We start from the raw sequence: 15,874 nt of genomic DNA, 5'->3' as shown, positions 1-15,874 counted from the left end.
AAGAATGATCTACAGTAAAACCTGATTAACTGGAATCTAGCTAACTTGAACCTTCAAGTATATTTATATTTGTGTTCGTTTTGACTTTTAGCAAAAAGAGGCAAATAAACAAAGGGGAAAATCCCATCAGGGATTTAACAGCATTTCTCTTAAAGGTCAGTCTAGGCAGTTTGCATTCTCTCGCTCAGTCTTCATTCTGTAAGTTCCACATCCAAGCGGACCAAGCAATGAAAGCTGAGCTGCAGAGGAAAGGCAAACAGACATATCAAGAGAAACCAAAACCAAGGAATGCTTTGATCATGTTCCCTGCCCTAAGACTCTAAGGCAGGAAAGTGGCTCAAGAGTCTAACAGAGAGTCAGCCATCACTCTTGATACTAAATTTACCTCCATGGCCCACTGTGTTAGGAAAGTCCTATAATTCACCAAAATAGCATTCCAGTTAGTCAAGATTTAACTGTTCATCATTTTCAGTGGCCACTTGCCCCCAGGTGAGATGTCTACCTATTTTGTGATGAATTTCATAGATACATTTTCCCCATCCACCAACTGTGTGGACAAAGGGTGGAGGCAGGCCCCCCTCCCTCCCTGTGACAGATTCTAATGCTCAGATGAAATCACGACCCCTGGGAATTCCACGTACTAGTTGGCACTAATTCCTTATTACACAAGAGACCCTAACTGAGCTTCAAAGCTTGACTGAAGTGTTCCCTATTGTGTGTAAATAATGCTTTAAAAACCATGTGTCACAGCACAGTGGCTGGTGGCGCCCTGCACTCTCTGGGGGCTTTGCCCTGTCTCGGCATGTTTCGAGGGACTATGGTAGATGTCCCGCAGTTATGTGAGTCTATGTGCAGCATTGTGGGTGCAGTGATTTGCCTTCGTTCAGAAACGCAAACTTTCCCACTCCCTTGACTGCCAAAGATGGTACACAAGACATTTTACATAGCAGAAAGCATCACAAGGTCCATATAACTTCTGTTAATGTAAGGAGGGAGGGGATGGGGATTTGGAAAATAACAAAAACAAAGCCATACTCTAAACTCTATTAAATTCATTTTTGGATCCTGTCCCACTAAGTGGCCCTGGCTCTTTAGAGCAGTGAATTCTGACTGCTTGAAGGCTATGGCATTATACATTAGATGTGGGAGTTGCTGAATTTCCATCTGTACAATTTTCCAATTTGTCTCCAGGGTTTCTTGGTCCCTAATCTTCAAATATTAGTCTTAGTGCCAGTTTTAATAGATGGCTATGGTCCTCCAGGAAAAAAAAAAGGTTAAATTCTGGTGTCGTATAATAGAGAATAGAAAATGTGAAAACAGGACCAAAAGAAGTTCTGTTCTTGGACTAAAAAGCGTGTGGCTTCTACTATGCAAAGAACATAAAAACATCTTTGATTGCTCAGTTACAACACACCCACCAAAATATGCTGCACACGTGTCTATTGGGCACAATAGGTATGCCTGGATTTTAAGTCTCTCTCCAAGGCAGCTCAGTGAAATACGGCCCACAGAGACCACACCAGTTCCATACCACTTTCCCCTACCACATCCCAGGATAGTTTGAAGTAGGCAGCTATAACCACTCCCGTCCTGTCCCTCAGTCCAACAAAGAAGCTATTGAACCTGCGTTTCAAATCCTCATGAAGGCTATTACTGTCCTGCTACTGCCTTTTTTGAGAATGGTCAACTTCTGGAGTAGTTTGGCTTAAATGAGAATGCTTCACTTTCTACTCATGCCTGTAGCTGGTGCATGAAGAAGATGTAGAGGGATTTCCCTTTTTGGTGCTAGATGGCTTGTTCTCTCTTCTATTTTCCTGCATTCATTTCACTATGCCTCTTTTACTTTTTGTCTCTGTGGACAAAGGTTTGTACATCGACTCTGGATGTATGGTGACTGTTTGGAAGTACCGATATATTATCTAATTCAAATCACTCTAGAGGCAACTCAAAGACCATCACCCTTGGCCAACCACCAATCCTGTATGTTCTCCATGCAGAGTGAGAATGCTTGGTTCTGCACATGCATTGGGGGAAAACAATTAAAAAGGGAATCTTTGCATGATGGTGTGTAAAAACTTGGTCCAGGATGTTTTTCTTGATGACAGTGTGTTGCTGTGGTGTGATAGACACACTCTACTTGGCAGTCTTGTTTTGTGTCTGTCTGCCAGTATGTTTTTTTCTGTGTTTTGTGTCTCCAAATATAACCATGTCATTGAAATAGAACTGAATGTCCTCCAACTACGTTAATCCTTGTCTTAAATCCAACTAAACTAACTAAAATGAAATCCTTAGTAGCTGAGGCTTGGTGGTGGCCAACTGTTTGGGTCTGGATTATGATATATCGGTATTCTCTAATGCCTCAAATTAAAACTCATTCGCTTGGTTCGGTTCTGAGCTTGAAGAGGTAATGATTGTTGTGAGCTTGATGCGCCGCCCTTTTGCTCGTCACTCACCCTCTTTTTTGCATAGGCTTAAATCAAGTGATGCTTACAAAAAAGCCTGGGGCAATAATCAGGATGGAGTTGTGGCCAGCCAGCCTGCTCGCGTGGTTGACGAACGGGAGCAGATGGCCATCAGTGGTGGCTTCATCCGCAGGTGAGCCTTGTGCAGCTGGCACTATAGCAGTTGCCTACTTTTGAGTGACAAACCACTCCAACCTGAGTGGTTTTAAAACAACACTGGGAAGTTCCCTGGCAGTCCAATGGTTAGGACTCGGTGCTTTCACCATCATGCTCTGGGTTCAATCCCTGCTCAGAGAACTAAGAGCCCACAAGTCGAGTGGTGCCACCAAAAAAAAAAAAGAAAAAAAAAACACCATTTTTTTTTTTTAACTTCTGAATCTCTGTGTTGACTGAGCAGGTCTTCTGAGAGCATCTCCTGGGCTTGCTCATTACATGCAAGTGGGTGCAAGATGATCTAAGACAGCAGTGCTTCCTTGTCTGGTGACTGGCTGGGGCCGTGGGTATGAGGCGTCCCTTCTCTTCTATGCGACCTCTCCCCAGGCAAGCCCATGGTTCTTGTGTGGTGGTGACAGCACCAAAGAGTAGGCTCCCACGTGCAAGCACTTGTCAAGCCTTTGCCCACATTTCACTGGACAAAGCCAGCCACATGACCACATCCAGCATCAGTGTGCAGTAAACAATGTTTCACTCCATGACTTTGATTGGACAGAATTTATGAGATTATGTACAGAGATGTGGGCAGGGTCGATAATAAGGAATGGTGAAACATCTATGAACTAGCAATGGCAGGAAGGATACTAAAGGGACAGGAGAGAACTGTCACCGGAGCCCAACAGTAATTATGGCTGTGGGCAGAGGTTGAGATGCCTGGGCTTATTCCATACTGACTGTATCAGAATCAGAATCTCTAGAAGTGAAATCCAGGTGTCAGTAGTTTTTAGAGCCCCTCAGATTTTAATATGAATAGAAGGCTGAGAACTACGGAACCAGAAGTAAGTCGTAGCTGCTGACGATCATTTATGTAAACTTCTTTTCTACATACGAAACCTGGGAAGTTCCCCTTTAACTTTATCTGGCCTAGATTGCCTTAAAAACCCTAGAGGAGCAGTCTACATTGGGATTTACCATGAGGGATGGGTTTTAACCCCTGTGAGCAAATTTTAGCCCATCGCCATCTGTAGGAGGAAAAACCCAGACATTCTGAAATAAGTATCTACCATTTACAATAAAGTTAGTGTGGTATGTGCCCATGTCCATTAGCTGGGTCAAAAGCAGGTGCCAAGAATGAGAGAGAGTGCAAAAGGTTTATTAGAGAGCAACATTGGGGAGGGAAAGGGGGGAAGTAAGACTGGGAAAGAGCTGTCAGACCATCAGGCAGAGCTGGCAAGCAATCTACCAACTCACTGGGAACTCCACAGCAAAGTTGCTCATTGGAGGAATTCCACGGTAGGTAGAAATGACTAAGTCTTTGTAAAAAGTCTTGCTTCGTCATTGCCTGGGGCCACCTTGAGAACAAGACCTCAGCTCAAAGCAGACCTAAAGGAATGAACAATGAGAAGCTGTCAGCTAATCACACTCCTTACAACTGGGCGATGAGTTCTTTCTTTTTTAAAACAATGAGTTCTTTCTTAAAGACAGTTTGAGCAGTGCATGGATCCATACAGTGCAGGGGGTGAACTGTGGCTATATAGTAGCTATTAATAAAAATGATATGTAAATAAATTGCAATTAGAAGTTTTTTTAAGGAAAAAAAAAGTGCCTTCTTAACTTTCAAGCTGAGTTATGAAAAAAATGGGAACTCCCTTTGGGGAAGGCATTTTGAGAGCCAATTCCTTCCTTCCTACATAGGCTGAAACAGTATTTTATCACAGTTTTCTTCCTTGAAATCACCTACTCACAATGTCACAAAAAACCACATAGCATCGAAACCTGAGCAAGTAAAAATCGTCTTGAAAAAGTAGTTCCCGTTGGAGTTCTTGGGAGCAAATAGGATTAAGGGGCAGACTGTTATTCTCATTACTCTTCCCATTAATGTTTGTCCCAAATGGAGAAGTAGATGAGTGGAGAAACTCTCTCACTTAGTACAATAGCTTTTCTTTCCTTATAAATTTGAGTCTTGGAGATTTTGATTGACATTTCACAAAGAAAAATACAGTTTCTAACTGGTTCCACCTTCATTCTCTAACCTGGAATCCTCCCAACTAAAATGATTTTAGCCTCAAAACATGAAAATTGGGATAGTCATAAAGGGAGGAAATGAGGTGTTGGTAGAATTGAGAGAAGTGATATATTAATCTGCTTAATATGCCGTCTTTAAAAGTAGAAATTTAAGTGTTCAATAATGCATTTACAAATTATTTTCCTATCTACACAAGCTAAAATGTTCTCATATAGAACAGAGATTTAAAAAGGATTGGATTGATACCTGGAGATCAATAGATTTTCCCTAAGCTTTGGGTCCTGGGCTTTTGAGTTTTTCTTACCTTCTAAAACCTCTTCTTTGATGCCCAGGGTAACAAATGATGCCCGAGAAAATGAAATGGATGAAAACCTGGAGCAGGTGAGCGGCATCATTGGAAACCTCCGTCATATGGCCCTGGATATGGGCAATGAGATTGATACACAGAACCGCCAGATCGACAGGATCATGGAGAAGGTGAGCACGGGGCAGTCAGCAGGTTTCTGTTGCTTATCACCTTCTCTGAAATAACCACCAAGGAAGTGTGAATGGCTTAACAAGACCCTCAAACCGTGACTTTGGATTCAGGCCCTGGTAGATAGACATCTTCCCCTTAATTTTCCGAGACAGAAATACAGCAACAGATAAGTAAATAATAAGGTAGAATTTAATCTAGCAGATATTCCTCAGGGCCACCTTTACTATAGGCATTGTGCTAGGCATCAAAGGACATATTTAGATGAGAAAGACACTATCTCCACTGCCAAGAAACTCATAGCCTATGGGAGGCAGTGAGCATCCAGAGGAAAATAATTTGTCAAGAAAGTTGCACATCAGATGCTAAGTCAGGTTAGATGGGGAAAGATTTCAAGGGTCAGGGGATGGGAAAATCTCACCCAAAAAGATGAATTTGAATCGAGTCTTGAAGGTTGGTTAAGAGCTTGTCAGAGATGATGTAGGAATAGAATCAGGAAATGGAGGGAAGAACAGTTATTTTAGGTTTGCCAGAAGATGAATACGAGCTTTGATTCTCTAAGTGCGGAAGCTCGAATGATAGTTCAAAAAGGCCCAGATTCCATTTCCAGTTCAAAAGTGCACATGTCCAGATCTCGAAGTAGGCAACATAATCTAATGAAATTGAGTTCATATAAGGACACCAGATGTCACACTAAGACTGAGCCGCCTAGTGTCAGAAAGAGTAGAGACAGTCAAATGGAAAAAGATAGGGTTGGGGGCTTCAGATTAGGAAGGAACAGAAAGAAGCACTGGAAAGCTTTTATAAAAAGATTTGGGGCACCCACACCTGATATTCTACACTATGCAAATCTGATACAGTCTCTGTCTTTGTGTTCCATCCCCTCCCTAATCAGTAGACTCCTAAATATTATTTATAATCTCAAGATATCCAAGTGCCAACAGGGAGAAATAGGCAAATTATGAGTTTAATGGTAATTGTGCATCTACAATCAATTCTACTTAGCTAATCTTGTATGATGTGAGTTTATTCCTTGGAAGATATTGAAGTTTTGAGCCTGAAACCCTGAGTTTCTTTTCAACAACTCATTCCACTTTGGTTGGGGGTCGAAGGGCAGTTTTTGTGTTCTCTTGAATCGTAAGACTAAATACTCTGTTTCTTGGGATCTGAGCATCCTCCACTGACTTAAGAAAGGAATGAGTAGACTTAAAGGGAGCGTTTTGCCCTATTGTGTTCTATGCACTTTATAAAGATATTTGACTGCATAATATTTTGCCTAATCAATATTGAGCTACACAAATGTCAGTGTAGTTGACAAAATACCTGTGCTTTGCTTACTTCACAAGTCATGCTTATTGTTGGTAAGAGCCTTTGATGTGCTAAAGCTTTTAAGCTGTGTAAATCAATAGATTTTTAGAACAATATTGAGAGTTTCAAAAAGCCCTGGAGCCAACAGAAATGGATCTAACCCATTATGGCCCAGAAAAATGAACTAAGAAATAATTGCTGAACCACCTTCCAATAGGAAAATGATTCAGGGGAAAAAAAAAAAAAAGAAAAGTAGCCATTTTTCTATCCAAGGACCCAATTGACTCACAGATGTAGGGAGATAAAATATCTCTAACTCAATTAGAGTCCTAGAGAGAGAACTTCTACTAAGAAAGAGGGGTCAAGTCTTTATTGACAGAGCTGGGCTTTAAGCAAGCAGTTTTCCTGGAAAGGCAGGTGGCATCTTAATCTACCACTTCACATCTCTAGGTCTATTCTTTAGGGGAAAGTTTTCATTCTGGGCCCAGTTTACTGCAAGAACCAAGACTTGTGCAGCTATAGGGTTTCATCAAAAGTCAGGCAAGTGGATAGGAAATAGCCATTATAGTTTATCTCATCCTTGGATAACGAATTGCTTAAGAAGTGGGGCAGGGGTCTAGTTCCCTTCTAATAACTAGCCTTTTTTTCCTCAAAATAAAAATGTGGATATGATTGAGATAAAACCCATTTCAATTCAGCATTGCCCCAAATGATACATGTTACATGATTATTAGTAGACTTCTACCTTCTTTTGCAAATTCTTACTTCTGATCATAGAAAATGGTGTGCAAAGATCTGCATATCCAGGATTAAAATCATACTGTAGGACTAAAGAGAATCTTCTATTTCTCCCATATTCTCTCATGACCCAAACAACAACCCTCACCCAACCCCACCAATCATGATCCTTTCTCATCACTTCAATTAGTAGTGAAGTTTTGGGAATCCAAAATAATGCAGTCTTCAGTACATTCCTATGGACTGTCAAGAAATTACTTTGTCCATTTGAAAACCCTGTTTTCTGATTTAGGGTATTTATAAATAGGCAGTCTTCTAAGGCTGGAATTGTATGATTCTTTTAGAAATCTATTAAAATGGGGCAAGTTTCTGTCAGGTCTTTATGGGAACTGTTGCTAAGGAAACAATAATGTTCAAACTTGGATTTAAAATTGTCAGTGCAAGATGCAATGCACACATCGCATCTTTACTGTTAAATACAGTAAAGTTGAAGATTGAGCATTGCTCACAGTCTCCCATCAGTATGGAAGCATGGCGTTTGAAAACTAAGATCTTGAGTTCCAGCAAGGCTTTCCTGCTCACCAGCTTCATGACCTGGTTCCTCATCTGATACTGGAGTGGGTTGCTATTTCCTTCTCCAGGGGAAAGATAATAAGAGAACAGTTCAAACCTGGGATCAGAACAGCCTGTCATGTAAGATACAGATATCCTCTTCCAGAAGTCAGAGCTGTGCCCGAAAAGCTACTTGCCATGGTCTGGAGTTAAGATTTCCAGAGTGTTCAGAAGCGTGGGCTAAACAGCCCCTTCTACCTCTTCCGCTGGTTTTTTGGATCAGGTTTTCTCACAAAGGCAAATCATGTAATGTATCTTGAGTGTATTAGCAAGTTTAGGATTCTCTAAATAGAAATGTGAAAACAGAGATGGGATATATTGTGTAAATATGTCCTACAAGATATAAATAGAGTAAACACAGATGCATTCTCCAAATACCAGGAAGACAAGTGAAAGAAGATTATCTCAGGATTTTTTTCCTAAAAGCACATATGTTATATAATATAATAAAGATTTGGCTCCTGTGGTGTCAGATATTGTATAGGCTGGAATTTTGATATGCTTCGGAAAGAACTGAGGTGGACATCACAGATGCTCATTGACGATACGTCTGTTCTAGCTCCTCCCAGATTCTTTGAGTGTATCCAAAGAGTAGCCTTATGCTCTACTTCAAAACATTCTCTTGTACCATCACATGAAGCCTCACCAGTGCCTTCATAATGCAAGAAATCCTAGAATGTTTGCCTTCAGAAATGCTGTTTTTAAATGTATGTTTTTTCCTTATTTGGTGCCCAGTCGTGTCCGACTCTTTGCGACCCTGTGGACTGTAGCCCACCAGGCTCCTCTGTCCATGGGATTCTCCAGGCAAGAATACTGGAGTGGGTTGCCATTTCCTTCTCCAGGGGATCTTCCCAACCCAGGGATCGAACCCAGGTCTCCCGCATTGCAGGCAGACGCTTTAACCTGTGAGCCACCAGGGAAGCTTTTTCCTTATTTGAGCAGTTCTCAAAGTTAAGTCTGGAAAAATAATCAGCATAATCCAATCTTAAGGAACATTTCACATTGATCTGAGCTTCTGATTTTCCTTTGGATCAAAGTGTTACTATTTCTGATAGGACTTGTAGCTAACGAGGGAATACTAAAGCGTTCGGGAATACTAAAGCGTTCAGGAAAACTGGAGAGAAATACCCATTTTCCAAATTACAAGCCTAAAGGTCAAAACTACGAGTCTAAAGATCCAAACAATCAAGGAAAATTAGTGTTCTGCCTTAACTGTTTTGAAGTCAACTCTTAACTATCCAAACAGATGGTAAGGAACCATTGCCAGATAATTCAAAGCTATGAACAGCCTAGAAATATTTTTCTTTCACTTGGCAAATTTCTATTTGAATAGTGGTAACTCTAGTGTCCTGGGAATTCACAACTAAACTGGATAAAGAAGACACAACTTGGTGGAGATTACAAAGCACCAGGCACAGTTGTTGATGTGAAAGCAGTAATCAGCGAATAAGTACTGTTGCTATAAACCAGTCCAGTTTCCCTGCCCTGCCTCTCAGTTTCCTGGCCCCTTCCCAGGCTGGAGAGAGACAGACCACATTACCAACCACAATAGAGCAGAAACAACAGCCACAAAGGAACGTTTGTCTTCCCTTCTGCTTGCTGACTCGTATGTTCTTCGGTAATGTTAGGAATAGTTCATTTTCCGGAGTTTAACAGTATATCCAGGTAGTAGTCCTAGGTTTCATGATGCATGTAGAGTGAAAGAGAACTCAAGCAGTGAGGCAGTCAGTCAAAATACAAAATGATAATAAGTGTGTCTCTGTTAAAACAAGCCAGTTATCAAGCTGACAGGAGTAAGTCTTCAGAAATGGGACTAAAAAATATTAAATATTGCAAAAGCAAACCACGTTTTCACCCAACAGCAGTAGTTGTAAGATAAGATATATTGAGCGCTTCATTTCTGCAAAACATTATTCTAAGACCATTATGTGTAGCAACTCATTTCATCCTCATAGCAAACCTAAGTAGTAAGATGACTAACAGTGATTACAGTGTGGACTCTGACTCCGGACCTTCTGACTCTGGTTTCCCCATTTATTAGCGCTGTGACGTTAGACAAATTGCCTAAATCCTCTCTGCTTAGTTTCCTCAGTTGGAAATAGGAGCTAACAACAGTATATCCCTCAGTGTTGATATCAATCTTGATGTTGTCCCAGTTGAGTGAGCAGGACCTAGTAGTGGTACTGTGCTCGCCAGCAGTGTTCTTTACTGCCCCCAGCTTACCGTGCAGAAAGCTGAGGCCCCAAAATGTTAAGTAATCTGCCCAAAGTGACACTGCTAGTAACTGTACAAATAGCAGGAATTCAACTCAATTTAACAGATGTGAATGTCTGCCGTAGAAGTCGTTGGGTGTCGTTCCAGAAGAGAAAGATAAATGATATGTCTCTGTCCTCCAAAGAACACTCTGTGGTAGGGAAAACAGTCTTGAGAACTAAGTCATGAGATCAAACTTCTGTGATCATGCTCAAGTCCAGCCAGTGGTTCTGGGAACACAAAAGAAGGGATGGTTCATTCTGATGAAAAGGAAAGTTTCAAAATGCCTTCACCCAATAGGAGGCATTTGAACTGGACTCTGAAGGGGTCCAATAGAATTTTAATGGGTAAACTGAATTTTGTTTTTCTTTCCCCTTTTTCTAGGCTGATTCCAACAAAACCAGAATTGATGAGGCCAACCAACGTGCAACAAAGATGCTGGGGAGTGGTTAAATGGCCCGTCTGTGTCTTCTTCCAAATGCTGTTGGGCAAGATAGCACCTTCATGCTTTCTCATGGTATTACCTAGTAGGTCTGCACACATGCACACATCAACCTGCCCCCATTGTGAATGTTGTTTTGTGTCATCCATCAGCCCAACGATACTACGTGTCTTCTGTTTTTTCTGGGTCTCTTTCTTTCCAAAGGCTATATATAGTGGTCATTTGGTGGCTCTAACTTTTTATGTAAGATGTCTTGGGTTTCATTTTACCTTTTCTCTTTTCAATGGTGTTTGCTGAATGATAACAAATTAGGAATGCTCAATGTGCTGTTGATTCTTTCAGTACACAGTATTGTTCTTGTAAAACTGTGACATTCCACAGAGCTACTGCCACGGTCTTTTCTTTGGGTGTCAGGCTCTGAAACTCAAAATTTGCTGTCTTTGGTCCCTCATGGCTGTCATCTGTCTTTATGATTTCATGATTAGACAACGTGGAATTACATAACAGGCATTGCACTCAAAGTGATGTGATTTATGCATTTATGCATGAGAACTAAATAGATTTTTAGATTCCTACTTAAACAAAATCTTTCCATGACAGTAGCATACTGATGAGAAAACACACATACAACAACAGCAGCAACAGCAAAACAACAGCAAAGCATGCTCAGTATTGAGACACTGTCAAGATTAAGTTATACCAGCAAAACTGCAGTAGTGTCACTTCTTTCTGTCAATATTTAAACTTATCAATCATAATCATCCTTTTTTAAAAAAAATAATTTTAAAAAAAGATGGGTTTGACATACTCACCATTCAATCATTTCCAGCAAAATATACGTTTGACTGAAATTATGTCCAATGGATGTAATATAGAGTTTGTTTGCTGCTTTTGAAGACTGTGTTTTGGAGAAAGCGACCTTGCTGTGAAACAGTGTGGAGATGTAAATTTTATAAGGCTGACTCTTACTAATCACTATTTCCCCTGTGGTTTGTTATCAGTACAATTCTCTGTTGCTTAATCTAGAGCTATGCACACCAAATTGCTGAGATATTTAGTAGCTGATAAAGAAACCTTTAAAAAAAATACTGTAAATGAATGAAATATAGATAAACTATGAGATAAATATCATTACGGCATGTAATATTAAATTCCTCCTGTCTCCTCTGTCAGTTTGTGATGTGATTGACATTTTGTAGCTAGTTTAAAATTATTAAAAATTATAGACCCCAGATGTCTGCTTTAATTTCTTCATGGACCCTGTCTGAGTTTGTACTCACATGAGAAGAAGAAATCTGGCTACAGTCCCATCACTCCTAAGAAGTCTGTTCTGTGTGCTAAGGACACCGTATGGGAAAAGCAAAGGTGTCCCTTCTACACATGATCCATTGGCATTGAAACGTGGCATGATTTTTATAATCTGTTTCACAAATTCTTATGTAGAGATCAGTGTTGGCCATGGGGGGAATGTAATTCAACCAGAAGGCACAGAAGAAAAAAAAAATCCATAGGAAAAATCGGTAGTACTCAGACTTGGCTGTACATGGATTAAGGTACATTAGGTGTCAATCAACTCTCATCTTCCTTCTCTCCAGTATCACCCCACCAAACTGAGCCCACCACGACCACCACCACTGCTGCCTCCACTTTATTTAACAGCTTTATTGACATATCATAACATTCCCCATTTAAAACGTATAATCCAGTGTGAAAGTGAAAGTGCTAGTTGCTCAGTCGTGTCCAACTCTTTGCCACCCCATGGACTGCAGCCTGCCAGGCTCCTCCATCCATGGGATTCTCCAGACAAGAATACTGGGGTAGTTTGCCATTTCCTTCTCCAGGGGATCTCCCCAATCTAGGGATCAAACTTGGATTTCCCACATTGCAGACAGATTCTTTACCATCTGATCCATCAGGGAAACCAATATATTCAATATTTGTGTTATCCAATAGTTTCTAGTATATTCACAGTTGTGCAATCTAATTTTAGAATATTTTTATCATCCCCCAAAGAAACTCCATACCTATCAGTAGTCATTCCCATTCCACTTCCCTCAGCCATAGGCAGCCACTGATTTAAGTTTTGTCTATAGATTTGCCTATTCTGAACATTTCCTATAAATGGAATGGTACAATATGTGGTCCTTTGTGACTAGCTTCTTTTATTCAGCGTCATGTTTTCAAGATTTCATCCATAGTGTAGCATGTATCAGAGTTTTCCTTTTTATGGCCAAATAACATCTATTGTATGGAAAATATTTTGTTTATCCTTTCATCCATTGCTGGACGTTTGCAGTATTTTTACCTTTGGACTCTTATCAGTTATGAGGCTCTGAACATTCACACACAGGTTTTTGTGTAGACGTGTGTTTTCAATTCTTTTGATGTCACCACTCTCACCCCCATTACTGTCTCTGCCACCGTAACCTCCATCATAACCTGTACCCTTCCAGCTCCTCCACCACCACTGCTTTGACTACCACCACCTTGACCTTGCCACTACCTCTACTGCCTCTGAATCATCCTAACTAGCACCTCCTTTGTCACTGCTCCATCCCCAGTCATCACCACCACCCCATCACCACTGCTGCTGCTGCCCTTGCCTCCCCCTCCACTGCGTCACCAGTGCCATCATTATCTCCTCACTCCTGCCACCTCTGCTGCTTCCCTCTCCTACCCCGCAGAGGCAATGCAGGTGAATTCGTCCTGATCGCCTTGGCTCACTGCCAGGTCATTTTACCAGTAGTTTCAGAGGTTTGGTGAGAGCTGTTAAGAAATGAAACCAGTGATGACAAACTCATCATCTTCAGCAAATGTTTGCAGTTCTTTAGCTTCTCCCCAAGTTTTAGAACAAGTTCTAGAGATACCCAGATGCTCAGGGAAGTTATTCTAAGGACCAACTTTAGCAACACATTTATGCCTTAAAATTAGGTAGTAGAGAGGATGCTCAAAGATGGGGAAAATAAACATACTATGTATGTCAAAGCAACTAAGGGGTTGATCTATGGGCTGTGTTAGAAAATTCTTTTCCCAGCTCCATCTGTTCTTAGTGAAGTGAGTGTGTTTCCACATTGTTTGAATAATTAAAACCCCATACTGGATATATGAAAAGTAGGACATGGGCATCCTGCTTTAAGGTCCAACACATAATTCATTCTGAAGCATATTTCCTTGGATAATCGAGCTTGTCTAGCCTCAGCTCTAATGCAGTCAGTTCCTTTTGGCTAAAGGAAGACATATTCTCCAGGGATGAATCAGATCTGGGTAATGCACCAACTCAGGAAGTACACTAGAAATACAATTATTGGGGCAAGGCAGAATACTGCAAGGCCTAAATCTTCCACAAAAACACTAGAAGGTGGTCCTGGGTCCTAGTGACAGAGCCCTTTCCTCTTGTCTGCCTCTCGTTTCTTCTGGTTCTCCTCCTTCCACACCCTCTCCTGGCCTCTGTTCTGACCACCTCGCCCCAAGCTTTGTGGCACTCATTTGTCAGCCCATTGACAACTGCACTAGAAACTGAGAAAAAGGGAAGAAAATTCATACTTTTGATCATCTAATACAAGCCAGGTGCTGTGCAAAGTGTCTCATTTATGATGACTCATTAAATTCTTAAAAATTCTCTAACCTTGACACTATTAGCCCCATTTTGCAGAATAAATTAATAGATTACCTGAACCAGATTTATCTTATTAAAGCTAGTAAGTGATACTGGCATGATTTGAGCCAGATGTATGCCTCCAAAGCTGTAGACAGACCTAGAAGATAACCCTTCCCAAGTGGCTCAGTGGTAAAGAATCCATCTACCAATGCAAGAGTCATTGGACGCTTGGGTTCTATTGGTGGCTCGTGAAGATCCCCTGCAGGAGGGCATGGCAACACACTCCAGTATTCTTGCCTGGAGAATCCCGTGGACAGAGGAGCCTGGCAGGCTACAGTCCATAGGGTCCCACAGAGTTGGACACAACTGAAGCGATTGAGTACACATGCACACACATTCAAGCTGGAGGGTTTATCTGCTCAGATAAGTCAACCACTAAATATGAAGTATATCTGACGGTAAGTGTGCCAGAGAAATGTAAAACACTGAAGGAGATAAAGAGTGTAGGAGGTGGGAGAGAAGATGCTATTTTTAAAAAGAATGATGACTATACTCAACTGCAGGTAGGCTGGGTGAACTGGCAGCTGTCTGCTGAGGCTCCTCCCCTTTTCTCTCTGTGGTTTCTCATTCTCCAAATCAATCAGGATTTGCTTTCCTGGCAAAATCAGATAAGTCCAAGAAACAGAGTTCAGTTCAGTCACTCAGTCCTGTCCAATCCTTTGTGGCCCCGTGGATTGCACCATGCCTGGCCTCCCTATCCATCACCAACTCCCAGAGTTTACTCAGATTCATGTCCATTGAGTCAGTGATGCCATCCAACCATCTCATCCTCTGTTGTCCCCTTATTCTGCCTTCAGAGTCTTTTTCCAATGAGTCAGTTCTTCACACAGGTGGCCAAAGTATTGGAGCTTCAGCATCAGTCCTTCCAATGAATATTCAGGACTGATTTCCTTTCAGTTCAGTTCAGTCACTCAGTCGTATCTGACTCTTTGTGACCCCATGAATCCCAGCATGCCAGGCTTCCCTGTCCATCACCAACTCCCGGAGTTCACTCAGACTCACGTCCATCGAGTCAGTGATGCCATCAAGCCATCTCATCCTGTCGTTCCCTTCTCCTCCTGCCCCCAATCCCTCCCAGCATCAGAGTCTTTTCCAATGAGTCAACTCTTCACATGAGGTGGCCAAAGTACTGGAGTTTCAGCTTCAGCATCATTCCCTCCAAAGAAATCCCAGGGCTGATCTCCTTCAGAATGGACTGGTTGGATCTCCTTGCAGTCCAAGGGACTCTTAAGAGTCTTCTCCAACACCACAGTTCAAAAGCATCAATTCTTCAGCATTCAGCTTTCTTCACAGTCCAACTCTCACACCCATACATGACCACTGGAAAAACCACAGCCTCGACTAGACGAACCTTTGTTGGCAAAGTAATGTCTCTGCTTTTCAATAAGCTATCTAGGTTGGTCATAACTTTTCTTCCAAGGAGTAAGTGTCTTTTGATTTCATGGCTGTAGTCACCATCTGCAGTGATTTTGGAGCCCCAAAAAATAAAGTCTGACACTGTTTCCACTGCTTCCCCATCTATTCGCCATGAAGTGGTGGGACCAGATGCCATGATCATCGTTTTCTGAATGTTGAGCTTTAAGCCAACTTTTTCACTCTCCACTGAAAGTGGAGCCTCTTTCATCAAGAGGCTTTTTAGTTTCTCTTCACTTTCTGCCATAAGGGTGGTGTCATCTGCATATCTGAGGTTATTGATATTTCTCCCAGCAATCTTGATTCCAGCTTGGGCTTCTTCCAGCCCAGTGTT

At 41.5% G+C, this 15,874-nt stretch overlaps 1 protein-coding gene across 1 annotated transcript in view; it reads left to right on the top strand.

Moving 5' to 3' along the window:
• The window catches only part of SNAP25 (synaptosomal-associated protein, 25kDa), an 83,821-nt gene extending 72,120 nt beyond the window's left edge, over positions 1 to 11,701 (top strand). The window contains exons 6-8 of the mRNA XM_010834219.1: positions 2,470 to 2,595; positions 4,974 to 5,118; positions 10,412 to 11,701. Coding sequence (XP_010832521.1) covers positions 2,470 to 2,595; positions 4,974 to 5,118; positions 10,412 to 10,480 — 340 coding nt within the window. The 3' untranslated portion in view covers positions 10,481 to 11,701. The remainder of the gene's footprint in view (positions 1 to 2,469; positions 2,596 to 4,973; positions 5,119 to 10,411) is intronic.
• Positions 11,702 to 15,874: the final 4,173 nt, after the last annotated feature.

Source organism: Bison bison, unplaced genomic scaffold, assembly GCF_000754665.1.
Source record: "Bison bison bison isolate TAMUID 2011002044 unplaced genomic scaffold, Bison_UMD1.0 scf7180017864030, whole genome shotgun sequence".
Lineage (NCBI taxonomy): Eukaryota > Metazoa > Chordata > Mammalia > Artiodactyla > Bovidae > Bison > Bison bison.
The sequence above is the reverse complement of the archived record's forward strand: the minus strand, read 5'-3'. Positions and strand labels throughout refer to the sequence as shown.